Genomic DNA, 27,822 nt, shown 5'->3' on the forward strand with positions numbered 1-27,822 from the left:
ATTTTCTGAGTATATCGCTCTATCATGTATAGCCTTATTTTTTATAATAGTGCCTTTTACATTTTGAAGTTGACATAGTTTTTTTTTTTCATTTGCTTCTTTTGAATGCCTTTATGGATAGCTTTGAAACCCTTTATGAAGGGTTTATGAGATTGCCAGATTCCGGTTGAAGGCTCTTCTGTCAGGACAGTCAGGCTCAAAAGTTCTTCCTTCCTCCCAGAGTTCTTAACCAGTGTTTGAATCGTGGGCCGCTTTGAAAATCTGGTGCAATCTCTGGTCCCCCACCCCACTACCGTGACCCGAAACAGTGTGCTTGTATACCACACCTTTGAGAATCCTCAGGCTTCAGGTGCCCTGGGATCTGAAAGCTGCCAGTCATCAAAGGCTGGTGGACTTACTTTTTGTCTAGTAGTGAGATTCCTAAGAAGTCAGGTGAAAACTCGACCTGGCAAAGCTGACGGGTGAGTTTTGGAAATTTAATTTAAAAAGGGGCCACACTCGCCCTCTGCGATGGCCCACATTCTGTCTGTGGAGTGTGCTTCTCTCTGAATCTAAATAAACCTACTTCTTACCTATCACTTGTCTCTCACTGAATTGTTTCTGCGATGAGACGTCAAGACCCTGAGCAAAAATAGTCTATAAAAACTAACCACATCAAATTTCACCACTCGCCCTCTGCGATGGCCCATACTCTGTCTGTGGAGTGTACTTCCCTCTGAATCTAAATAAATCCACTTCTTACCTTTAAAAAAAAAAGGAAGCAGAATGGTCAGCGGTGTCACCCTGGAGCCCCAGCTTCAGGCCTGATGTTCTGGGAGAAGCAGCTAAAGAGGACTGGCCTTCAGGTCATTTTGCGTGTTGGAAGGACAGAAGGATTGCGCTGCCAGATTGGCAGACTTGGCTGTTGTGGTCACTTCTTGACCATTTGCTTGCAAGGAAATGCAGGTACTCGCTACACTGTCCATTGTGGTAGCCCCTTAACATAAATTAAATTTAAATGCATTAAAATTGGGGACTTCCTTAGTATCCCAGTGGTTAACACTCTGCATTTCTATTTCAGGGGGCACAGATTCAGTCCCTGGTTGAGGAACTAAGATCCCACATGCCATGCAGAGCAGCAAAAATATAATAATAATTAGAAATAATAAAATGCATTAAAAGTAAACAGAGTTAAACATTCAGTTCCTCAGTCACACTAGCTATATCTCAAGTACTCCGTAGCCACATGTGGCTAATAGTTACTATATTAATGAAGGTAAAAAACATTTCTGTCACTGCAGAAATTTCCAGACAACTGTGCTTTAGAGCAGTGTGTCTCTCGGCTGGACCTGCAGCAGATCTCTGCAGAAATCCTGTTGCTTGCAGATTTTGATGTGCCAGGTCCCAGTGAGGCCAAAGAGTCCGCATTTCTAACCATCTCCCAAGGGTGCTGATCCCTGACCACCCTTGGAGAGGTTGGACTCTCAAAAGTAGGGATGGAAAAAAAAAAAAAGAGTAGGGGTGAGAGTATGTCACTTATTTCCATTTTCATGGATCATTTTACCTTGTTTTTGTTGTTCAGTCGCTAAGCAGTGTCCGACTGTTTGTGACCCCATGGCCTGCAGCATCCCAGGCTTCTCTGTCCTTCACCATCTCCCAGAGCTTGCTCACATTCATATCCATTGAGTCAGTGATGCCATCCAACCATCTCATCCTCTGTTGTCCCCTTTTCCTGCCTTCATCTTTCCCAGCACCAGGGTCTTTTCCAAGGAGTTGGGTCTTCACATCAAGTGACTAAAGTATTAGAGCTTCAGCTTCAGCAACAGTCCTCCCAATGAATATCCAGGGTTGATTTCCTTCAGGATTGACTGGTTTGATCTTCTTGAATAGATGGTTAATCTGACAAATGGAAATTATTTTTGAGCCCAAATTGTGTGTGGGCATAAGGAATTTAAAATTAACCACAAGGGTCACATATTAGTGTTGTTTTGCCTACTTAATATAGAAAGAAAATTAGAAATGAACCAAATAAAAATCAGAAAATAGTTGATTTTTTCCCCCTCTAGATGATACTTTTGATCTGGGGGCTTGGGGCCCTGTTGTTTCAGGGTCTGTTTAATTTCCAGTCCAAGGAAGTCAGGTTTTAGAGGTTCCAGGCATTGTTTCTAATATTTTCTGTACATAGCCTATAAAACCATAGCTCAAATTTGTGTTAGTTTGTTGAATTTGAGTATAATAGCAAATGACCAATGGGGAATGGTACTAAGGTTTTTAGGGCAAAAAAGCTTTATATATAACAAATAAAAATATGATGAAGAGGGACTCCTAGTGGTTCAGTGGCTAAGATTCTGTGCTCCCAAAGCAGGGGGCCCGGGTTCGATCCCTGGCTGGGGAACTAGATCCCACATGCCACAACTGAAAGGCCCTGCATGCTGCAATTAAGACCTGATGCAGCCAAATAATAAATTCATTAAATAAATAAAAATTTTAAAAAGGGATTACAATGCAACAGATGAGATTATATGATTAAAAAAACCCATCACTATTATACATGTGTTAGGAGCTAGCTACATGGCATATGGGGTGGTGTACCTGAAACTAAAAAGGTTATATTTAGAGGTTGGCTTTTAGGCAACATAATGGACACTTCAATTAGGACCTTCATAACTTTCCTTAGGAAGAAACGCTTTTTAATTGGATTTTTACTTATATGACTTGTAAGATATTTTCTACTGGTCAAAATTTGCATGACTTTCTTAATTCCTCCAGTTTTTCAGCAGATTTTACTTATGATATGGATTAAGTTCTGAATATTAAAAGATGGTGATGACATAAATTTGACTATTCTTAGAACTTACTCAAATGGCGAGGCATGTACTGTCAAGTGAATGGTGTGCCCCTTGTCTCAGGACCTCTGGGATACTAAACATGGGAACAGAGACCATTAGAAGTAAGCATCTTAGTGCATATCAGAAAGCATTCAGCCTTTCAGCACACCCATCAAAGAATGCAAGGAGTCAGAAGAGGAATTTATGGTTCATAGTTTCCTAAAGCCAGATAGCATTAGCAAGAGAGGATCTATTCGTCCAAACCCAGGAAGTAGAATTTCAGCGCTCAAATTTTCTTTTTCATCACCTTTAAGGAGGTTCTGTAAATGCAAGTCGACTTGGCGCCTGGCAGTCTGTGTCCTTAGCCTGCTTGCAGGTTTTAGCTCTGCTTCTAGCTTAACACACTTAGCTTGACTTGATCTAGTGCCAAAGGAAAGTCTTGCTGTCCTTGGTGTACTTTTCCCAAGAGGTGGACTTTGCTGGTTTTAAGATGATTTCCTGAAGCTATCTAGGATCACGGCAAAATCCCTTTTGAAGTGGTTTTATCAGTAAGTAAAGCAATATGTGACTGTTTCAGAAAAGTTTCATAAATGAGCAGGTTTCAGTCATTTAAGTGACAGTGTGACTTTCCTGGTGACTCAGACAGTAACGAATCCACCTGCAATGCAGAAGACCCGGGTTCTATCCCTGGGTTGGGAAGATCCCCTGGAGGAGGGCATGGCGACCCACTCCAGTATTCTTGCCTGGAGAATCCCATGGACAGAGGAGCCTAGCAGGCTACAATCCATGGGGTTGCAAAGAGTCGGACACGTCTGAGTGACTAAGCACAGCACAGCACTCAGCACCTCTTTCAGAATACAGTGGTTGATGATGATGACGGCAGCCATCATTTCTGTCTCTCATTTAAATCTCCCAAAAACCCTAGGAAGTAGGTGGTTTCGCTGAGCTTCTAGAAGAGGAACTGGACCTGAGTAAGAACTTGCCTGAGGTCAGATGACTAGGGTGTGGTGGCTGGAGATTTGGCCTTATTCTCTTGAACTCTGGTGCTGACCTGCTGTCCTCCCTGTTCTCCCGGTGCCCCATGGTCTCCCTGAGAGCATGACCTCACTCAGAGGAGCTTGGAGCTGCCCCAGGACTGTGGAAGACTAGAAAGCTGGACTGGAGCACCAGAAGCTATTTTTTCAAGTTCCTTCTTAAGCATTTAATCTCAACTGCTCAGTAGCCTTTCCTTTTGTGCCAGGTTCTGGGGATACAGCAGTGAGGTGCAAAAGTTCACAGTTCAGGAGAGGCAGACACCACAGAGTGCAGTACAGGGGCAACCAGAGAGAGTGTGATGAGGAATCGATCAGCCAGGGCAAGAGAGACTACCTGTCAGCAAGATGAGAGCCCATGGAATGTGCACCCTGGGACACCAGAGTCCAGCTGAAGTCAGGCTGGGTGTCAGAAGCATCCCCCGAGGAGGTGACTGTGGCCTGGATGAGAGGCTTTGCCTAGGCCAAGGAGGCAACAGTATTCCAGGCTGGGGCAGGCATGTGTGCAGGGAAGGCATGGAACATGTGGTTCTGTCAGACCTGAGTGGAGGGCAAGGCGGGGACTCAGCGGGGTGACTGCCTGTCTTCTCTGCTGTCCAGTCGAGCATGAATTCCTTGCCAAGCACCAAGCAAGGAGTGAGCGTGAGGTTTATTCTGTTCCTTGTATAAGTACTTCTTGAAGCACTCCATCCTTCCTAAGGTGTTGGTCCTGGATCCGAAGAAAGTTGAGCAGTCACTGGCTCTTCTCTACCATCCATTCTTCAGAAATGTCTTGAGACACTCATTTCTCTTGCAGATTGAGCCTTCCAGTGGTTTAAGGACTCTTGCTCTTAGTTCTTATTAAAGCACCTTTCTTCTTTATTCATCACTTTCTCCTGCCCAAATCTAGTGTTGCCCCACCCCCTCCCTTTGGCCATGTCATGAGGCTTGCAAGATCTTAGTTCCCCAATGAGGGGTTGAACCCAGACCCCAGCAGTGAAAGCGCCAATGTCCTAACTACTGGACCTCTAGGGAACTCTCCAAATGTAGTGTGTTCTGGCCATCATCCTCTTTTGATTGTCTCTCTCGTCATGCAGCATTATTAAACCCCTTAATATGTTCTCTTCATTCTTAGAGTGGATGAGTGCCCACCAGGAGCTCAGCCCTATAAATGAGACCAGGAAGGAGGGGCTCCCAACCGAGCCCTGTGTGCCTTTGGCTTCTCCTCTCTTCTTTGGCTGTGGCAGCTACGGTTCCACCCTAGTTTTTGATTCTCCACTTGCTCTACTTCAGTCTAGAGATGTCGGAGCTCTGCCACTTCATTTCTCCTCTATTAGTTTGACGTATCTAGCCTCTGCCTTTCCTTCAGTCAAATTCAACAAATCTTTGCCCAGTTATTGTGCCAAGTGTGGTGCTGGCCTGGACTTCCTAAAATGTGTAAGTTGAGGCCTTCATCATGCCCAGGCCAGACTTGGTAAGCACTGTCAATAGAACAGAGGAGGGAGTAATGAATCCAGGCTGGGACAGGCCAAGCCATTAGAGTCTTGGACTTGACAGAAAGGTAGGACTTCCCCCAAGACCCCTGGAGAAGGGAACGGCTACCCACTCCAGTATTCTGGCCAGGAGAATTCCGTGGACTGTATAGTCCATGGGGTTGCAAAGAGTCGAACACGACTGATCAACTTTCACTTTCACTTTTCGCTCTCAAGACCAGCGGAGGGAGCAGGTCAGAGAGATGCTGGTTAAGAGCCTCAAATACTTTGCTGAGGGGTTTGAGTTTATTGGAGCAGATAGTGAGTAGCCATTTCATCTTGTGCTCAGAGAGATTCTCATCTCTCCATGGTTTTCAGTAAGAAATTACGCGGCAGTGTCAATCGTGACCAGTCCACAGGCAAATTAGGAAATAAGAACATTGAAATGAGCTTTATGCAGTCTTAAACTTATTCTACATAAAGGTTGCTCTTTCATTCAAGTCCTACAGAGTTTTTCTTATATTGTATTGAATAATTGTCCTTGTTTCCTGGTGCCAAAGTTAGCTCCTGATTCAAGGCTTCATTTTGCTAAAATTGCTGTAATGATTTCCATGGTTGAACTTGGGTATCAGGACATATTCTCAGCTCCTATTTACTTAGCTGTTTTTGTTTCATTGTGTATAAGTTTGTTTTTTGAATGACTGTACAAATGATTGATGATACCTACTATAGTTTGATTCTTCCTAGTTTACTAAGAAGTTTATTTTAAAATGCCAGGGGCATCTGCCTCCTGGATTGCATTCCCTTCTGGAGCTCGGCACCCTCTGTGAGTTTCTAGGTTTTCCATCAAGATTTTGTTTCCTCAGGGTAGGGACCATGTCTTTAATTGTTGTTCTTCACCTCGGTCTGTCTCCAGGAGGTACATAATATTTGTCAGCTAAAACAGTTCTTCAGAAACGAAAATAATTAAGGGGATTTGATTCCATCTTTTGTTGAGGTATTTGATCATTGTTGCTCTTAGGGAAGTTTTTTCAAGAAGTATCCTATTCTAAGGGATAAGATCTCTGGATGTATCTCTAAGGCAAATTTCTCAATAATTTAAAATGAGACCTTGTTCAGGAAATAAGTCAGAGAGAAAAAGATACATAGTGTGTTTTCACTTATATGTGGAGTCTGGAAAATAAAGCAAGTGACCAAATAGAACAGAAACAGACTCACAGAGAACAAACCAGTGGTTACCAGAGGGAAGAGGACTGGGGGAGAGGCTAAATAGGTGAAGGGGGTTAAAAGGTACAAACTAGTAGTTATGAAATAAGTAAGTCATAGAAACCTATATGCAGGTCAGGAAGCAACACTTAGAACTGGACATGGAACAACAGACTGGTTCCAAATAGGAAAAGGAGTACATCAAGGCTGTATATTGTCACCCTGCTCTTTAACTTATGTGCAGAGTACATCATGAGAAACGCTGGGCTGGAAGAAGCACAAGCTGGAATCAAGATTGCTGGGAGAAATATCAATAACCTCAGATATGCAGATGACACCACCCTTATGGCAGAAAGTGAAGAGGAACTAAAAAGCCTCTTGATGAAAGTGAAAGAGGAGAGTGGAAAAGTTGGCTTAAAGCTCAACATTCAGAAAACGAAGATCATGGCATCTGGTCCCATCACTTCATGGGAAATAGATGGGGAAACAGTGGAAACAGTGTCAGACTTTATTTTGGGAGGCTCCAAAAATCACTGCAGATGGTGACTGCAGCCATGAAATTAAAAGACACTTACTCCTTGGAAGAACAGTTATGACCAACCTAGATAGCATATTCAAAAGCAGAGACATTACTTTGCTGACTAAGGTCCGTCTAGTCAAGGCTATGGTTTTTCCTGTGGTCATGTATGGATGTGAGAGTTGGACTGTGAAGAAAGCTGAGCACCGAAGACTTGATGCCTTTGAACTGTGGTGTTGGAGAAGACTCTTGAGAGTCCCTTGGACTGCAAGGAGATCCAACCAGTCCATTCTGAAGGAGATCAGCCCTGGGTGTTCTTTGGAAGGAATGATGCTAAAGCTGAAACTCCAGTACTTTGGCCACCTCACGCGAAGAGTTGACTCATTGGAAAAGACTGTGATGCTGGGAGGGATTGGGGGCAGGAGGAGAAGGGGACGACAGGGGATGAGATGGCTGGATGGCATCACCGACTTTGATGGACGTGGGTTTGGGTGAACTCCGGGAGTTGGTGATGGACAGGGAGGCCTGGCGTGCTGCCATTCATGGGGTCGCAAAGAGTCGGACACGACTGAGCGACTGAACTGAACTGAACTGAGGAATTTTATGCACAGCACAGGGAATATAGACAATATTTTATAGTAACTTTGTTTTGAGTATAAGCTATTAAAACATTGAATTACTATGGTATACACCCTAGACTGGGCTTCCTAGTGGCTCAGTGGTAAAGAATCCAGCTGCAAAGCAGGAGCCTCAGGGGACCTGGGTTTGATCCCTGGGTCAGGAAGATCGCCTGGAGAAGGGAATGGCAACCCACTGCAGTATTCTTGCCTGGAGAATCCCATTGTCAGAGGAGCCTGTGGGCTACAGTTCATAGGGTCGTAAAGAGCTGCATACCACTGAAGTAATTTAGCACGCACACACACCCAAAACTAATGTAGCATTGTAAGTCAACTATACTTTAATAAAAAATTAGTAAACAACTACCCCAAAAGTAAATGAAACAATACTTTGTTCAGGAAGGCAGATCATTCTATAACTTGAAAAAGTAAATGATAACTAAAATTAGAGGCTGTAGTACACTGTTGGTAGGAGCCAGGATGTGATTCATGTTCTATTCATTGCCACAGTCCTTTCTCCTTGTACAGTGACCACTATATAGTAGTGCCTCAATGTTTGTCCCGTAAATATTGAATAAGCATGGTTGGAGGGTGGTAAAGCTGAATGCTTTCATTTTCTGGCATGATTCTATGTGATAATAGTTTTGTTACAGGTTGGTTTTAAAAGGATACTCACAGATTTGTTTTTTAATTTAGTTTATCCTCAGAAGTTTATTTAAAGGATTTATCATTTCTCATTCATTGGAATTTTACGTCTTCATAAACATTAACATTTTGTTTCGTTTTAATGTAGATACTTGGTTGGGCAGAACATGTGATGTACTTGCCAGAGGTGCCAACACAGACCTTGTTTTTCTGCCCACAGTCCCCATTCACTGCCTTGCTATCTGGTCAGTTATCTGTTGCTATGTAACAAATTACCACACACCTAATGGCTTGAAACAACATACCTTTGTGATCTCAGTTTCCATGGGCAGGAATCTGGGCACATGTAAGCTGGGTCGTCTGCTCAGGGTCTCGCAAGGCATCAGGCAAGGTGTTGGCTGGTCTGTGTTCCTATCTGAAGCTCTGGGTCCTCTTCCAGTCTCAGGGTTGTTGGCAGAACTGTTCCTTGAAGTTATAGGATAGAGGTTCTTATTTTCTTGCCAGCTGTCAGATGGGATCCGCTCTCAACTCTAAGAGACTCCCTAGAGTTCCGCTTGATGGCCCTCTCACAACATAGCAAGGACGTCCTGGCTTCAAGGACGACAGGTTACATTCCCCAGTCTACTAAACCGGAGTCATAACATAATGTAACAAAACCACAGGCAAGACCATATCATCACCGTTGCTGCCCTGCAAGTCACAAAATCTGCCCAAACTCAAGGAGGGAAGATCACACTCAGCGGGGTCACCTCAGGGTGTGTCCATTGCAGAAAATAATCCATCCTTTCTGGTGATGCCGTGAACTCCCTGGTCTGTCATATCTTATGAGATCATTAATGGTTTGCTGTCAGCTGATCACCTCTAGGCCAGGAACATGCTGAATGTTTAGACATTTGTTTACTGTTTATAATAAACCACAAAAAACATTCTGTGAAATCACTTTGTGTTCATTCAAAGGTGCTTTTATACTGTGTCTTTTTTTTTTTTTTAATATGGAACGCTTCATGAATTTGCGTGTCCTCCTTGCACAGGGGCCATGCTAATCTTCTCTGTATCGTTCCAATTTTAGTATATGTGCTGCCAAAGCGAGCACTATACTGTATCTTAAGTAAGATGTTTTATAAGCAGGAAACTGACCTGGGAATAAACTTTCCTAGAATCCCCTTTGAGAAGCAAAGCAGCCAACTTTATTCTCTTTCCTCTTGCCTAGTATTTTTAGAATTACATCACAGAGGATAACAAGCTCTAACCAGAGTCCATTTTTATGATGATAATAACTGCTTCTATGGAAGGAAACCATTTCGGCATAATATCCTATGTGATCAACTACTGTACACTGTGTAAGAAGGACTAACATTTGGGTTCAGCTTTGCAGAGCACCGAATCTCATCACCCATTAACCTTCTCATATTTGGCTTCACAGATGTGTATCTTAGCTCTGCACCCCAACCCTAACCTTTTGAAAGGCATCCCGCAGGGGCATGTGGTGAATTTGGAAAGCATTTGAAAATGAGGGCGTTTTCCCTTGGATCAACATTATAGTGCATTGTGGCAGGTGTTTGACCTTTCTCAGAGTGTTAATCACATCTGGCTTCCATAATGAAGCTACTGGTTTTCAGGTACATTATGTGTCCTTGGCAGCATCTTTTAATAATGGATGCTTAGATGACAGCATTATAGAGTTTAAAATCATAAATGCTTTTAAACATTCAGCAGCAGTAAATGTTAAAATAATGGCATTTTGTTGTTGTTCAGATGCTCAGTCATGTCCAACTCTTTGTGAAACCATTTACTTCAGCATGCCAGGCTTCCCTGTCCTTCACTATCTCCCAGGGCTTGCTCAAACTCATGTCCATTGAGTAGGAGGTGATGCCATCAAGCCATGTCATCCTCTGTGGTCCCCTTCTTCCCCTGCCTTCAGTCTTTCCCAGCATCAGGGTCTTTTCCAATGAGTGGACTCTTCACATCAGTTGGCTAAAGTATTAGAGCTTCAGCTTCAACATCAGTCCTTCCAATGAATATGCAAGACTGATTTCCCTTAGGATTGACTGGTTTGATCTTGCAGTCCAAGGGACTCTCAAGAGTCTTCTCCAACACCACAGTCCAAAAGCATCAATTCTTTGGTGCACAGCCTTCTTTAAGGTCCAACTCTCACATCCATACATGACCACTGGAAAAACCATAGCTTTGACTATATGGACATTTGTCAGCAAAGTAACGTCTCTGCTTTTGAATATGCTGCCTAGGTTTGTTGTAGTTTTTCTTCCAAGGAGCAAGCATCTTTTAATTTCATGGCTGCAGTCACAATCTGCAGTGATTTTGGAGCCCCCCAAAATAAAGTCTGTCACTGCTTCCATTGTTTCCCCATCTATTTGCCATGAAGTGATGGGACTGGATGCCATGATCTTAGTTTTCTGAGTGTTGAGTTTTCATCCAGCTTTTTCATTCTCCTCTTTCACCTTCATCAAGAGGCTCTTTAGTTCCTCTTCGCTTTCTGCCATAAGGGTGGTGTCATCTGCATATCTGAGGTTATTGATATTTCTCCCATCCGCTTCTCCTCTTCAGATTTGCAATCTTGATTCCAGCTTGTACTTCATCCAGCTGGGCATTTCACATGTCATACTCTACACGTAAGTTAAATAAGCAGGGTGACAGTATATAACCTTGATGTACTCCTTTCCCAATTTTGAGCCAGTCTTTTGTTTCATGTCTGGTTCTAACCATTGCTTCTTGACCTGCATCCAGGTTTCGCAGAAGGCAAGTAAGGTGGTCCAGTATTTCCACCTCTTTAAGAATTTTCCAGTTTTCTGTGACCCACACAGTCAAAAGCTTTAGTGTAGTCAATGAAGCAGAAGTAAATGTTTTTCTGGAATTCTGTTTCTTTTTCTATGATCCAATAATTGTTGGCGATTTGATCTCTGGTTCCTCTGCCTTTTCTAAATCCAGCTTGTACATCTGGAATTTCTCAGTTCATGTACCGTTGAAGCCTAGCCTCAAACAATCAAATTTGTATGCTGACTTCTCACATATATATACACCCTTGAGATTACAGTTATCCTTACTCTCTCTTGTGTTACCAAATCCCCTCCCTAGACTGGCTTTTGGGCATATAAACACGTGCTGGTGTCTCCCATCTTTAAAAACACACAAAGAAACAAAAGCCTCCCTTGACTCTCCCTGTCTTTGACATGTCCCTGGGATTTGGGTGGGTGTTTTTTTGTTTTTTTGGCTATGCTGGGTCTTCCTTGCCTCTCAGGAGCCCTCCATTGTGGCATGCCGGCTTTCCTCCAGTTGCGGTGCGTGGGGGATCTCTAGTTGTGGGGCACACTCTAGAGCACGCCGGCCCGCTAGCTGCTATGTGCTTGGTCCCGAGGCATGTGAGATCTGGATCAAACCCAAGTCCCCTGCATTGGAAGACAGATTCTTAACCACTGGACCACCAGGGAAATCCCTAGGATTTGCTTTTAATCAGGTATAATAAGATGAAAGACAGAGACAACTTCAAAAGAAGAGTTTATCACTTAAAATTCCTGAGAGAAGGCAGTCCACGCCATGCAGGGCCACATGGGGAAGCGCCACAGGGGCAGAAGTGAGGAGAAAGCATGGCCTGGAGCCTTTATTATGATTTCCATGATGTGGCGCTAGTGGTAAAGAACCCGCCTGTCAATGCAGGGGACCTAAGAGATGTAGGTTCGCTGCCTGGGTCAGGAAGATCCCCTGGAGGAAGAAATGGCAACCCGCTTCAGTGTCCTTGCTGGGGAATCTCATGGACAGAGGAGCCTGACAGGCTATAGTCCATAGGGTCGCAAAGGGTCGGACATGACTGAAGCGGCTTAGCATGCACGTGTGAGGAGGAAGCAGTGAGGCTGGGTAGACAACCAAGCAAGTTTGGGACCGGATATTTTCAATAATTTCAGCAGTTCCTCTCTCCTCATCTGGTACCTGGCACCTGGGTGATTTAGGGCTAGGGGCATCTTGACTGATGCTGAGAGATAAAGCAGTAGTTAAGAGTGTGGGCCTTGGATTTGAGTTGGCATATGAAAGACACACTCTCAGACAAGCATTGTGGATTTAGCTAGCCCTGGGAAAGTCGGTCTCTCCCTACCCCAGGATGTCAAAGTCAAAGCATCATAAAAGACAGAACATGCCGCAACTAAGACCGGTGCAGCCAAATGAACGAATGCATGCATGAATTTTTTAAAAATAAATAAAATAAGAAAAATTTTCAACATGCCTAATATACACCCTTTCTTTTAGCGCTCGCTGCGTTTCTCTGCTGCTTTTTGTGATGGTGTCAGAGTTTGTGGTTGCTACTTCCACTTCCTCTCCCACCTCCACCCACCCTCTCCCAGCCTTCTCCTCCCTCTGCTGAGTCAGTGACCAGTGACCTCCATGTTGCTAAATCCAAGGTCTCTTCTCCTGCTTCACCTCTCAGAAGCATTTCTCACAGAATACGCTTCTGTCTTTGAAACTGTTCTTGGTTCCTCCCCACTGGCAGTTTGGGCCCCAGTCTCCTCTGCAGGACTTTCTCATCTGCTTGGCCTCTCCAAGGCCAGATGGCTGAGCCTGGGGCCTGGGCTCCTCTATCTACATTCTCCCGTGGTGATTCCATCAAGTCTTGTGACTTAAAAGTGCCATCTCTAGGCCCAAGGCTCCATCTTTACATTGCAAGAAGGCAGGGTGGACCCCTCCCAGGGCCAGAGGGTGGGCCCTCATCTAACACTCAGAAATGAACTGTCCGAGAGGACACACAAGCTCACAGAACAAGAGACTCTATTGGGAAGGGGTGCCTGGGCGGAGAGAAGGGGGGTAAGGGAACCCGGAAGGACTACTCTGCCACATGGCTCGCAGTCTCGGGTGTTATGGTGATGCGGTTAGTTTCCAGATCGTCTCTGGCCAATCATTCTGACTCAGGGTCCTTCCTGGTGGTGCACGCATCACTCAGCAAAGATGGACTCCAACGAGAAGGATCCTGGGAGGTTGGTAGGACATATGGCGTCTCCTTTTGACCTTTTGCATATTCTTCCCATTGGTGGTGGCTTGTTAGTTCCATATTTCTTACCAGGACCTCCTGTCACAAAATAACACATAAATGGTTACTATGGTGCATGGCCAGGGTGGGCAGTTTCAGACAGTGTTTCCGCTAACATTTATGTTGTTTATCTCTAGCCTTGAGTCCATGCCTGTGTGCTATCTGCCTACGTGATTCCTCCTCTTGGGAAGTTTATAGGGATCTCAGGTATAACCTGATCAAAACACAGCCCTCTTTTCCAGACCCTCCCCCAAACATGCTCAACACTCAAACCCCCAAAGCCCTCCAGTCTCAATGGCTTCTTAGATATGACCCCTGAAGCACACGCAGCAAAAGGAAAAAAATAGATAAATTTGATTTCATCAAAATGAAAAATGAAAAACTTTCTTTATAGTGCCTCAAAGGACACTATAAAGTCAAAAGACAGCTTATAGAATAGGAGAAAAAATTCGCAAATCATGTTAGCATCTAGTATCCAGAATATATAAGGAAGTCTTACAACTCAACAATAAAAAAGAGCCTAATTTAAAAAGGAACAAAGGGGACTTCCCTGATGGTCCAGTGATTAAGAATCTGCCTCGCAATACAGGGAACTAAAGTGTGATCGCTGGTCGGGGAACTAAGATCCCTCTTGCCACAGAGCGACTGAGGCCTCACCCTGCAACCACTGAGCCTATGCACTCTGGAGCCAGCAGGCCACAACAAAAGACAGAGTCTGTGACCAAAACAAAAGACGGAGTCCGTGACCGAAACAAAAGACCCCGCAGGACACATCGGAGACCGCAACTGATGCAACTAAGATCCAGTGCAGTCAAGTAAGTGAAGGATTTGAACAGACATTTTTCTAAAGAGTGGCCTGCTGTGCACCTGAAACGACACGATATTGTAGACCAACGATTTGTTGTTGTTGCTGTTGTTTAGTCACTAAGTTGTGACCTCATGGATGTAGCCCACCAGACTCCTCTGTCCATGGGATTTCCCAGGCAAGAATACTGGAATGGGTTGCCATTTCCTTCTCCAGAGGATCTTCCCAAGCCAGGGATGGAATCCATAGTCTCCTGCATTGGCAGGCAAGTTCTTTACCACTGAGCCAGCTGGGAAGCCCATAAATCAATTATACTCCAGTAAATGTTAAAAATAAAAAGACCAAATACACCAGAAAAAAAGAAGAAGAAGGCTGATAGGACTTCCCTGGTGGCATGGTGGATAAGAATCCACTTTCCAATGCAGGGGACCCAGGTTTGATCCCTGGTCCAGGAAGATTCCACAAGCCTTGGAGCAACTATGCCTGTGTGCCACAACTTCTGAGTCCGCGGTCTGGAGTCCGAGAGCCGCAGCTACTGAGCCCCAGCGCCACCACTACTGAGGCCTACGGCCTAGAGCCACACGCCGCAACCAGGGGAGCCCGCATGCCTAGAACCTGTGCTCCTCGAGAGAAGCCAGCGCCATGAGAAGCCTGCTCAGCGCAACTAGGGAAAGCCCGCATTCAGCAATGAAGACCCAGTACTGCCAAAAAAAGTGGCTAATAAATACTTGAAAAGATGTACGTCATTAGCCATTAGACAAATGCAAATCCAAACCACAGTGAAATACCACCTCACACCCACAGGGGTGGCTATAGTTAAAAAAAAAAACAAGTGTTGAGGATGTGGAGAAATTGAATCCCTCTTAAGTTGCTGAAAGGAAGGGGAAACGGTGCAGCCACTTTGCAAAAGTTGGCCATTTCCTTAAAAAGTTAAACGTAGAGTTACTATATGATCCAACCATTCTCCCTAGGTATGTGGTCGCACAAAAACACATTCATGTTCCTAGCAGCATTATTGATAATAATCAAAAGGTGGAAATAACCCAAATGTCCATCAACTGATGAACAGCTGAACAAAATATAATCTAACGATGGAGTATTAGTTGCCTGTAAAAAGGAAGGAAGCACCGATACACAATATCGTAGATGAACTTTGAAAACGCGCTCTATGTCACCAAAGACCGCATGCTGTACGACTTCCTTTTATATGAAATGTCCAGACAAATCTGTGAAAGCAGGTCAGGAGTTGCTGAGTGGGAGCGGGGAGAAATGTGGGATGGCCACTAATGAGAACAGGATTTCTCCTTGGGGTGATGAAAGTGTCCTGGAATTAGGTAGTGGTGAGAATGCATGTCACGAATTAGTTAAAAGTCACTGAATTACATACACCCTTAAGGGTAAACTTTATGACGTGTGAATTATATCTCAAAAAAATTGGCACTAATAAAAGTACAGTACATATCACGTGAAACCACCCTGTAAAATCCTCCGTCGCTTCCTGTGTTTGTTTCCTATTGCCAGCTGTGACAAATGACCACATCGTAGCTTAAAAAGCACAGATTTGTGATCTTCCATTTCTGTAGGTTCCAAGTCCAACAGGGCTCTTGTTGGGCTAAAATCAAGGTGTCAGCAGGGGATTCCTACTGGAGGCTCTGGAAAAGTGTCCACTTCCTTGCCTTTCCCACCTGCATTCCTTGCCTCACAGTCCCTCCATCTTCAAAGCCCACAACACAGTGTCTCTGACCCTAGGTCATTGCCTCTCTCTCACTGACCACAGCTGGGAGAGTTTGTCCACTTGTAAGAACACATGATTAGATGTAAATCAGCTATGTATGTATGCGTGTGTGTTCAGTCGTGCCAACTCTTTGCAACCCCATAGACTTGTGGCCCTCCAGGCTCCTCTGTCCATGGGATTTTCCAGGCAAGAATACTGGAGTGCGTTGCCATTTCTACTGTACTTCAATTTGAAGAAAAGAAAGGACGCATGAATTAGATTGTGCCCATCTGTGTAATCCAAGTTCACCCTTCCGCTTCAAAGTCATTAACATCAATCTTCTTGAGAGTTCCTTTTTCTCTCTTAAGTGGTTCTGAGGGTCACCATACTGACATCTTTGGGGGCCATTCCTCTGCCAGCCACAGTTTCCACCACTGTGAGCAAAAGCCAGAGCCCTTCCTCTGACTTACAAGACTCTCCAGTCAGCCCCGCCTGCCTCTCTAACTTAGCCATATGGCTGTCTCCCTCGCCCCTTACCCGACAGCGCCCTGCTCTCTTTACCCACTATTTATTGCTTCTGGCTGCGCTGTGTCCTTGTTGCTGCACGCAGGCTCTCTCCAGTTATGCAGAGCCGGGGCTACTCTCTAGCTGAGGGACTTGGCTTCTCATGGCAGGGTCTTCTCTTGGGGAGCACAAGCTCTCGGGCCTGTACGCTTCAGTAGTTGCTGCACGTGGGCTCCAGAGCACAGGGTCAGTAGTTGTGGTGCCATGAGGCACGAGGGGGCTTCCTGAACCAGGGACGGAACCGATGTCCCCGGCATTGCAAGGCAGATCCTTACACTGGACCACCAGGGAAACCCCACACCTGGGGCCTTGGCACTGGCTGTTTCCTCTGCCTAAACATTTACTCTTTGGGCCTCTTCCCGCCTGACTTCTCCTTGTCACTCTGATCTCGGCTTTGATGTCACCTTAGAGACATGCAAACTCCAATAAGCCTTCTAGTCACTCTAGCTTAAGCCACCAGAAAGCGCCTGCCCCCGCTGACGGGATGTGTTTGTTTGTGCAGTGTCTCATCGTCTCCACCCTAGCTGCTCGGGAACTCCTCTGTGTCTCTGTGGCACTGGAATCGTGCGTGGCACCTAGAAGCTGCTCAGTTGCTGTTTTTCACTCACTGAGTTGTGTCTGACTCTCTGTGACCCCATGGACTGCAGCACCCCAGGCTCCCCTATCCCTCGCCATCTCCCGGAGTTTGCCCAAGTTCATGTCCGTTGAGTCAGTGATGCCATCCAACCATCTCATCCTCTGTCACCCTCTTCTTCTCCTCCTGCCTTCAATCTTTCCTAGCATCAGGGTCTTTTCCAATGAGTTGGCTGTTTGCATCGGGTGGCCAAAGTACTGGAGCTTCAGCTTCAGCATCAGTCCTGCTAAATTAACACTGCAGGACACTGGGATAGTTCCACTGGGGTTTTACTTATGCACTGAAAGCCTGCTATAGGGCAACATGCGAACAGCTTTCAGATTACTGGACTTTGAAATTTCACATTTGTGTTACTCGAATTTGCAGTGTTTAAGGAGAAATGTCTTGAATATTTGAATATTACTGTTTGGATTTGGTACAAATTGCATTTATTTGAAATGCTATGGTTCTGTCCTTTCATAGGAAATTTCAACAGAACTGGCAGACTCAGGATGGAGGGTCTTTACTCTTGTGCCCAGAATGACTCTTCACCTTCTCACATGCGCGTCTGTCGCCTCTCTTTCAGAAAGCACGCTCTGAATTGCCATCGGATGAAGCCTGCACTCTACAGTGTGCTCTGCGAGATCAAGGAAAAGACAGGTAGGCCATCGAGAAGGTGCTGCCAGTGTGGCTCCAGGCCCGCAGCCACTTCATAGCTCTGGTCCTGGCTCAGTCCTAACACGCATCCTGAGCCGTCTTGCTCGTCACATCCCTCTCTGGCAGCAGTGGTTCAGATGACTCACTTCTGACTTGTCACAGCCCTGCTTTCTGGTGTATTACACTCATTCATTTCATAGTTTGTAACCGGAGAAGTACTGTTGCCAGTGAGTAACAAGCAGCTGCATTCTGTGTATAAAACCTCAGAGGCATTGTGGCATTCCATTGTTTTACAAAAGGATCTAACATTACAGAATTCGGAAAGTAGAATAATTTTGTTTTGGTTGTTTTAAGCATCCAAAGTAAGCCCCATGGAAGTTTCTGCCATTGGAAATTCTTTTGTTTAAACAAAAATCTTTTTATTTTGAATTAATTTAGACTTGCAGAAAGTTGAAAAGCGAGTACAGAACGTTCTAATATACCCTTCTCCCAGCTTCTTCTAGCAGCAACACCTTCAAAACGGTTGTTGTTGTTCAGGCACTAAGTTGTGTCCGACTCTTTGCGATCCCATGGGCTGCAGCACACCAGGCTTCCCTGTCCTTCACTATCTCCCAGAGTTTGCTCAAACTCATATCCATTGGGTCGGTGATGCCATCTAACCATCTCATCCTCTATCACCTCCTCCACCTCCTGCCTTCCGTTTTTCCAAGCATCAGGGTCTTTTCCAGTGAGTCAGTTCTTCACATCAGGTGGCCAAAGTATTGGAGCTTAAGCTTCAGCATCAGTCCTTCCAATTCAGGGCTGATTTCCTTTAGGATTGACTGGTTTGATTTCCTTGCTGTCCAAGGGACTCTCAAGTCTTTTCTAGCACCACAGTTTGAAGGCATCAATTCTTTGGTGATCAGCCTTTTTTATTGTCCAGCTTTCACATTCGTACATGACTAGTGGAAAAACCATAACTTTGACTGTGCAGGCCTTTGTCAGCAAAGCAATGTCTCCACTTTTTAATATGTGTCTAGGTGAAGTAAGTGTCTTTTAATTTCATGGCTGCAATCACCATCCACAGTGATTTTGGAGCCCAAGAAAATAAAGTCTGTCACTGTTTCCATAGTGCAGTGATTAAAACCAGGAAACTGACGTTGGTGCAATGCTCTGTAACTGAGCAATTTGAATTTCCCTGGGTTTGACCCTAAATGCCCTCTTTCTGCTTCAGGATCCACGCTGCATGTAGTCATCGTGTCTCCTTAGTTACCACCAACCTGTGAAGTTTTCTCTGTTGTTGGTCCTCGTTCATGATGTTCATACTTCTGCTGAGGACTGCTCAGCCATTCTATAGAGAGTCCTTCAGTGTGGTTTGTCCATTGTTTCTGCGTAATTAGACTGAGGCTGTGCGTCTTTGGCAGAAATCTCACAGAAGCAAGGCTGTGTACTTCTCAGTTTCTCATGTCGGAGGTATGTGCTGTCAATAAATCCTACCACTGATAGTTCTGGCCTTGATCACTTGGTCAAGGTTAACAGCAGTTTGAAGGTTTGTTTCTTTTTTTTTAACTTTTGATTGCACTGGGTCTTCGTTGTTGCTCACGGGCCTTTAGTTGCAGCAAACAGGGGCCGCTCTTCTTTGCGGTGCACGGGCTTCTCACTGTGGGGGCTTCTCTTGTTGCAGAGTGCAGGCTCTAGGCACGTGAGCTCCAGAAGTGGCAGCTCACCGGCTCAGCAGTCGTGGCTCATGGGCTCTGGGACATGGGCTCAGTAATTGTGGCACACAGATTTAGTTGCTCCACGGCATGTGGAATCTTCCCAAATTAGGGATCGAACCTGTGTCCCCTGCATTGGCAGGGGGATTCTTATCCACTGGCCCACCAGGGAAGTCCCCTGAAGATGGTTTATAAGAGAAGCCAGAAAATATGGTGACGATATTTTTAAAACTAAAGTCCTCAATAGAAGGGTTGTCCCTTGATTTCTTAGAGAGAGTTGGTCTCTTGAGATCAGTTATTTGAACGTTGTGTGTCACGTTAGAGCATAGCACTTCAGTTATACTGGGGCTTGTAGAAAGTACACATGTGGTATAAAAGTATGTTTCTTTTTCTATTTGTTAATTCAGTTATTTGGGGTCTTCCTTACTTTGGGGGGCTTCTCTTGTTGTGGAGCACAGGCTCTAGGCCCGCATGGGTTTCTGCAGTTGCAGCTGGCGGGCCCAGAGCATGCAGGTTCCGTAGTGATGGTGCAGGGCTTAGTTGCCCTGCGGCCTGTGGGATCTTCCTAGACTGGGGATTGAACCCACGTCTCTTGCATTGGCGAGTGGTTTCCTATCCACCAGGTAAGTCCAAAAATGGTGCAAGATTGGTGCAAGCTTGATGTGTACTTGACATGGACAGTGGCAGAGGGCAGTGACATGGCCTGAATTCCTTTTTGCTTCTGGTTCCATCACCCGGGCACGTGACTGAGAATCTTCCTGTCTCTAGTCCTTCCCTGTGAACTGGGGACAGTGACAACACTTAGCTCCTGATGACTGAAGACTGTGAGCTCAGAGATGTAAGGTTATGGGTGAAGTGCCAGCCTCCAGCAGTTATCTGATGACTGAAAGAGAAATTCAATTTTAAACCTATTTAAGTTTCACCCAAATGCTGTAAGGACATAAGATTCTTTTTTTCCTCCCACAGTTTGAATATTTTTTATTGCGATAAAATATACATAACATGAAATTTACCGCTTCAGCCATTTTTAAGTGTTCAGTTTAGTGGTATTAAGTACACTCACATCGTTGTACAACCATCACCACCATCTACCTCCAACACGTTTTCATCTTCCTAAACTGAGACTTTTCATAAGAACTAGCCTGTGGTATGATATGAGTGTGTGTGCTAAGTTGCTTCAATCTTTTCTGACTCTTTGCAACCGTATGGACTGTAACTGCCAGGCTCCTCTGTCCATGGGATTCTCCAGGCAAGAATACTGGAGTGGGCTGCCATGCCCTCCTCCAGGGGATCTTCCCGATGCAGGGATCGAACCCATATCTTTTGCATCTCGTGCATTGGCAGGTAGGTTCTTTAGCACTAGCGCCACCTGGGAAGCCCAGCTTGTGGTGTATTTCTTTTTTAATTATTTTACCTTCTATGCACTCTGTAACCCAGAAACTTATATTCCATTTGGTTTACAAAGCCACTCTCGTTTGAGTGGTCTCCATTTGTTCTGATAAGTTTGTTCATGCATGTTTAACTTTTTATTTTGAAACAATCACAGATTTACATAAATGTTCCAAGAATAGCACCAATAAACTTTCTCTCTGCACTGTTGGAGGGTAAGTTGCTGCCGTGATGCCTCATGAGCCCTGCACAGTTGAGCACATTTCCAACACACAGGGCACAGCCTCCTGTTTACCCGCAGAACAGCCATCACGGTCAGAAGAGGAACACTGGTGCGTCACCCACCATGGAACCCTCAGATCTCATTCAGGCTCTGCCAGTTTCCCCAATGGTGTATTTTAGAGAAAAGGACCAAAAGAGCCAAGGTCCCATGTCGCCTTTAGTTGTCACGTCTCTTTGGTCTTGTTGCCTCTGTGATAAGACCCCTGTGTTTCCCTGACCCTCACGACCTGAGCATCTGGAAGGTCACAGGCGAGCCCTCTTCCTTTGGGCTTGTCTGGTGTTTCCTCATGAAGAGACTTCTGCTGCACATCCTCACAAGGAAGCCATGCCTCTTCTCACACAAAGACTGGTCAGCGGCGCCCACATTGGCTCTGCGCCCTCTTGGTGACATTAACTTTGCTAACTCAAGTAAGGTGGCGTCTGCCAGACTTCTCCTTTTTAAAGTCGCTCCTTTTCCCTTTGTAATAATTATTCTGTTGGAGGTACTCTAAGACTACTCCTTATTAAATTTCCCATTTATTCATTTTTGGGTTTTGTATCACTATTGATTCATGGAGTATTATTTAAAACAGTCAGTTACTATTATAACTCTTTGCTCTCTCTCTCTCCCTCTGGTTTTGGCCATGCGGTACAGCTCGCAGAATCTTAGCTCCCCAACCCAGGGTGGAACCCGTGCCCCTACACTGCAAGCACGGAGTCCTAACCACTGGGCCACCAGGACAGGTGCTCATGTCAGTATCTTTAATCCCAGTTCAGCACCACAGGCTTCACTCCATCTCTCTCTCTCTGGATTGGTAACTTGTCTCTCCAACAGTCAGAACCCTGCACGCGTCATCCTCGGTGCTTTACTTATTTAATCAGTCACCCCTCCCCTCTCACGCATATCCCTCCTCCTCCCCTCCACACGGATCCCTTTCCACCACCCAGATTCTCGCCCGCTCCTGCCGGCGGCCCTCCTCACCCTCCTCAGCCTCCAACGGCCACAACCAGGTCGCCCTGCCCTGCAGACAGGCCTTTGCCCGACAGGGCTACGATGCCCCACCCCTGAGCTCCTGCTCAGGTGCTTCTCACGGTGTCTGAGTGTCTAGTGGTCTGTCCTCTGTGTTCCTTACTTATGTATGTTTTCATTTGTGTCCCTTATTTCTATTATGGGGCACAGATATTATGGCTTCCAGTAAACAGAGGTTGGGCTTTTGGGGGGTTTATAAACAAGTTTGCTCTCAATGCCTCACAGCACCTCCCTCCAGAGCTCTGTGTGAACCAGATAAGCAGCATTCCTGCAACTGAAAAGCACCCCAACCCAAGAGCCCCGCGGTCTGGAACACACTGCCCTCAGGGGACACGTGGTGTGTGTCCAGCACCTGGAGCTCCCGGCACAGTCACATGCTCCTTAGTACCACGTGGACTGTGTGATGTTGATCACCTTCCTCAAAATTGTGCAGTGTTGGTGCCTCTCTCTGAGGCGTGCTATCTCCCAGCCAGCCCCCAACTGGCCCTGGAGGGGAGAAACAGCCCTCTGGGGGAGCTCCCCACTGCCCCCAGCAGCTGGCCCTGTCATCAGAGCGCCTTGGCTGTGTGGATCCTTAAGGTTTTTATTGACAACTTAGCTATGCAAAGTAAAGAATTGAGTGGCAATAATAAGCAATCGTTAAAAGTCGTTTCATCAGCTGTCATCTCAGGAAGCTGTGGCTCTTGACAAGCTTTTCCCATCAGCGAGATGCTGGGACTGATCAGAGAACTGCTTCCTGAGTGCCGCGGCTGCACTGTCTGGCCACATGCGCTTTGGCTTCATCTGATTCTGTATGTACGGACGTGATGACAGCCGTTAGTCAGCTTCCAACTCAGCAACTTCAGGAGAAGAAGAACGGCTCGACACCTACCGCCATCAGGACTGGCTGAGGTCTCCATTTTAGCCCACGCTGTTGCGCTAGCCCGTCCTCCCAGGCTTAGGGGTCACACTCAGGGCTTCTGACCCCACCCAGACTGGGTCCCAAGGCAGCTGTGGGGCCCACAGTATAGGCCACGCATCAGATCTGGGCTTTTTTTTTTTTTCAGAAAATCATGCTTCCTTTCCACTGATTGGCTCAAACATCAGGGTGCCTGGTACGTTTGGGGGTATGGCATCAGGATGGAGCAGCACCACTCAGCCTTGAAAAACACAAGCCATCACGACTGCCAAGAGCTGCCTAAACGTCAGGTTCAGTGTGGCCAGGCGTCTTTTCATATTAGTAGGAAGTGCAGTCGTGGGAGTACTGTGTGTCCAACACACGGGCCACCGGCCTTCCCGTCTCAGGACAGACCACAAAGAAAAGAAGCGAGATCTCAGTTCTGCCTGAGCTTTCCCCAACCCCCTGGCCAGGCATGACCAAGTTCTGGCCCAGAGAAAACTGCTGAGGGTCCTGACTCTGCACTGGCTTCCTAGGGGCCTCTGCCCAGTGAGCAATCCTGGGGGTTGGGCCTCCTGGGGCGCTCACAGCAGGAGATGGCACATCAGCTTTTTCTTCTTTTTTTTAAAGGTTGATTGATTTTGTTTTTTGGCTGTGGTGGGTCTTCATTGGTGCCCAAGGGCTTTCTCTAGTTGCAGAGAGCAGGGGCTGCTCTGCACCACGATGCACGGGCTTCTCATTATAGTGGCTTCTCTATAGTGTTGCGGAGCACAGGCTCTGTGGTTGTTGCACAGCACGTGAGTTCTTCCTGGACCAGGGTGGATCAAACCAGTGTCTCTTGCATTGCAAGGCAGAGTTTTAACCACTGGACCACCAGCACAGCCCCACATCGGCTTTTTTATTTAACCCAAATTTGCCTCTGGCTAATGTCTGCGACAAGCCTTTAGGATAAAAACTAAAACCAAACCTGCACAGAGGATTTAAAGGCCAGTACCCAGGTGGCTCAGTGATAAAGTAATCTGCCTGCCAATGCAGGAAACACTAGTTTGATCTCTGGCTCTGGAAGATCCCCTGGAGGAGGAAATAGTAACCCACTCCAGCATTCTTGCCTGGAAATCCCATGGACAGAGCCTGGCCAGCTACAGTCGATAAGATCACAAAGAGTCAGACACAACTGAGCACAAACTCGAGGCACTGATGGGGTGTGGTCCACAGCAAGGCAGCTCCGCGAGCTCCAGCATCGTTGCCCCAACCTTCCAGCGGCCCCGCACAGACGTTTACGTCACTCCTATTTTGAAGATGAGCAGAGTGGAGTCCAGAGAGAGGGTTGCACTGCAGTAGCCCGTAGCCAGGCCACGTGCTACCCCTCCACATGCTGCTCTGGCTCAGGGAGGGAACCCTGCACCCACAGGCCCCAGGCGCTGCCTCCGTGTCTGCGGCTCTGGCTCCCTCCACGGCGGCTCCTGGCCTCTGCCATCTGCCTCCTCCCGTGAGTGCAGCGTCTCTAACTGGCCATGTCCTAGGACTGCCCTGGTGCCTGACACACAGTGTACACAGCTTGTATTTTTGTTGAATAAAGAGCAGTTTCTGGTGACTGATACCTATTGAGTGAAATCCTTTTTACCTTGTACATCTTACGGGATTCAGGAAGATTGGGTGTCTGGGGCCTGATTCAGAACACAAGGTTCATCGTTCATATCACCCTGAAGAGAGCACCGTCCTCTGTGTGAGCCATGGTGCCCAGTTTTCCTGGAAGCCCTACCTACAAGTTCCAGGAGTTTCTGTCCAACGCCTCCTCCAGCCTGTGGCAGGGATGTCGGCACATCTTCCAGGGTCAAGATGCCAGTGCCCCACCCGTGCTCTCCTCTGTGTGCTGTCTGGATGGTCCTGTGGTGGCACTCTCCGGAGGCCAAGCGTATCCTCGGAGAACACTCCCCTCTTCATCCGTCCCTTGAAACACCCGTCCTTCTTGGTGTCTGGAGCAGCACTCCTGAGAACTAATACACCCTTTTTGGAGATCTTTGAAGTTAGCTGGGAGGACCCAGTACTGGCCCAGTCCCCTTCCTGAAACCCTTGGGGCTGGTGCAGGACAGGACTCTGTTTGGGTTTCAGGTGTGTGGTGCTGACAAGGACTGAAGCAGAGCCTGTGTGAAGTGCCTGAGCCTCAGAGCAGGAACAGCCACACACCCTGGTGTGGGTCAGGCTGTACCTGCAAATTAGCTCGAGTGCCAGCTTGTGTAAAAAGCTTTCCTCTTGGAGCGCCCCGGAAGAGCTGCCAGGCATTCCAGGCAATCCGCACCGAGCGCCCTGCCCTGTCTTCCCCAAGCCTGCCTGTCCCCTGTGCTGGCCTCGAGCGCACCCCTGTGCTTCCCTTCCTCTCTGAGGAACGAGACGTCCCAGCTCTGCCAGCCTTGCTCTGGAGCCGAGGAGCACCAGGAGCTGCTATCAGCAGAGTGGGTGTAAAGAACTGCCACGCAAAGGACCACCCTCCTCACCGCTGCTCCCCGGGCCTGGGTGGGAGCTCTCAGGCATAGTCATCCAGCAGTTCTTTTGTTTTTTTCACTCATGTTTCCCTTCCTCCTCAGCCACTCAGAGCTGTTGCAGTTGTAACATGGTGGTAGGTAGTTTCAGCCTTCTGGTTGGGTCTGTCCCAAAGACTGCCCTCTGGGCCAGTGTGTGACTTCTTTCGGAATTCGGCCCCCTTTTGTGATTGGCTGGTCCTGAGTAGCTCACTGTGGCTGCAGACCTCCTAGAGCTGGGGGTTATTTTTCAGGTTGCTCGGAGTATCCTTTCTCGGCCCCACAGTCTCAGGGTGACTTGTGAATTGAGCCTCCAGTTCTGACCAGCCTATCATAGCTCCTCTGCAGCCACAGACTGTGGTTCATCCCCCAGGGACAATTTCCATTCAAGTTAATTAAAATCAAGTATAATTAAATAAGCTGTTCTTCAGCCACACTAGCCACATCTCAAGTGCTCAGTAGCCATGTGTAGCTGGTGGTTCACATATTAGACACTGCAGATGCAGAACACTCCATCACTGGGGAAATTCTGCTGGACAGACAGGTGGATTAGTACAGACAAACACACAAATCAAGAATTACGAAAAAAAAAAAAAAACCTCTGATGTCCATGATGATGACCAGAGAAACAAAATGTGGTCCATCTGTTCAGTGGATGCTATTCAGCCATAAAAAGAAATGAAGTTTTCTGACACAAACTACAACATTGATGAACCTTAAAACCTTTATTCTAACAAGGCCCTACTGTATAGTATAGGGAGCTATATGCAATATCTTGTAATAACCTATAATGGAAAATAATCTGAGAAATATATATATTATGCATATAACATATATAGTACATTAATATGTTATATGTTTCTATTTATTATTATATAAATAATATATATATAACAAAATCACTTTGCTGTACACCTGAAACATTCTGAATCAACTACAGTTCAATTAAAAAAGGAAAAACCTCTATGCTGAGTGAAAGAAGCCAGACGAAAATGTCCAAAATAGCATGTGGCTCCGTTTAGGTGGAACGTCCAGAAGAGGCAGAAGGAGATGGTTAGTAGTTACCAGAGGCTGGGGGGGGAGGGTGGGGAGCGACTGCTGATGGGCCTGGGGTCTCTCTGAGGTGGTGAAAAACTAGGCACTGGTTGCACAACCTGGTGAAAGCACTGGAAAACCACTGAGTTATTCACTGGAAATGGGTGGATTGCATGTCACCTGAATTATTTCTCAGTGAAGCTTTTATAAAAACCACTCCGAGACTGAAGGATTTTGGTCAGGGGCCCACAGCCTAAGGACTTGGGACAGAGATTCTTATACAGCATCGCCTTCTTGCAGGATCCGTATCTCTACTGCAGTTTCTTCTTAGGGCTTAACCATTGGCTGAAACTATCCTGTGGGTTTGTCTCTGGAGTGTCTCCTGATCCCCGCCCTGGAACGCCAGCCCATGAACGCACAGACGTGCCTGCAGCGTTTCCCAGCCCAGTTACGGGCTTGGCCCACAGTCGACATCAGTAAACCTGGTCATGGTGTGAAAGTGACTGACCTTTCTCAAAAGGGAATGCTCCTTTTGACGGTCACCTAGAACCTGCTTGACAGCAGTCCCCAGGCCAATCCCTCAGGCAGCAGTCCCCGGGCCAATCCCGGGGAGTTAGGTCCGGGGCAGGCCTGAAAATCTGATTTCCAGCCTAAGAATGGATTGGACATGGTTGTGTGTGTTGCTGGGCTGGTCACCTCCCTGTGCAGGACTCAGCAAAGTAAAGGTCACACCTTGGGCAGCCCAACTTCAGAAGCTTCTAGATATCGTTCAGTTGAAATTTGAGCATTTCTTGGGATGAGAAATAAGCTTGTTTAAGGTAGACAGAAACCATCCATAAGTGCTGTTTTTCTTGGCTGTTGCTCTTAAATGTTCTCAAAGCCTCACAGGAGACCATGGACTAGTTTTCTAGACATTTTACTTGGCTGCATTTTCTATTACAACATTTCTCTGTCTTGTCCTTTTGCCCTGTTGCCACAAGAAAACAGAGCTGAAGCAAACTCCATGCCATTTTTACTGAGCATCAGCAGTTCAGTAGTTTATGACAGAATCACAGGCCTTTAATTAACAACTGCAAGCGTGTATTGAAATGAAAACAACTTGCATATTTGGTTGAGATTTCAGCGCTTAGGTTGTGATGTATTTTAACTAAAGATTGATTAGAACTGATGATAATTTGCATAGTGTTATATCCCTTCAGTCTGATGAATATCTAACGTTCATGTCAGCTGTGATTTCAGAAATTGATGAGTGTTTGCTAAAGGAATATTCTTTGGTTTTTTGCTTTTTTTTGGCCTCACCACTCGTCTTGTGAAATCTTAGTTCCTGATAAGGGCCCTTGGCGGTGAAAGCACAGAGA

General features: G+C 46.3%; 1 protein-coding gene and 1 non-coding gene across 2 annotated transcripts in view; one reads left to right on the top strand and one right to left on the bottom strand.

The window, feature by feature from the left end:
- Window positions 1-27,822, top strand: part of PBX4 (PBX homeobox 4) — a 62,750-nt gene that overhangs the window by 5,947 nt on the left and 28,981 nt on the right. The window contains exon 2 of the mRNA XM_068980026.1: window positions 17,589-17,662. Within this exon, the coding sequence (XP_068836127.1) occupies window positions 17,589-17,662 (74 nt within the window). The remainder of the gene's footprint in view (window positions 1-17,588; window positions 17,663-27,822) is intronic.
- Window positions 9,261-9,367, bottom strand: LOC138086749 (U6 spliceosomal RNA). The gene has a single exon (XR_011145445.1). It is a non-coding gene; the product is annotated as a U6 spliceosomal RNA (small nuclear RNA).

The sequence above is a fragment of the Capricornis sumatraensis genome, chromosome 9, assembly GCF_032405125.1.
Source record: "Capricornis sumatraensis isolate serow.1 chromosome 9, serow.2, whole genome shotgun sequence".
NCBI lineage: Eukaryota > Metazoa > Chordata > Mammalia > Artiodactyla > Bovidae > Capricornis > Capricornis sumatraensis.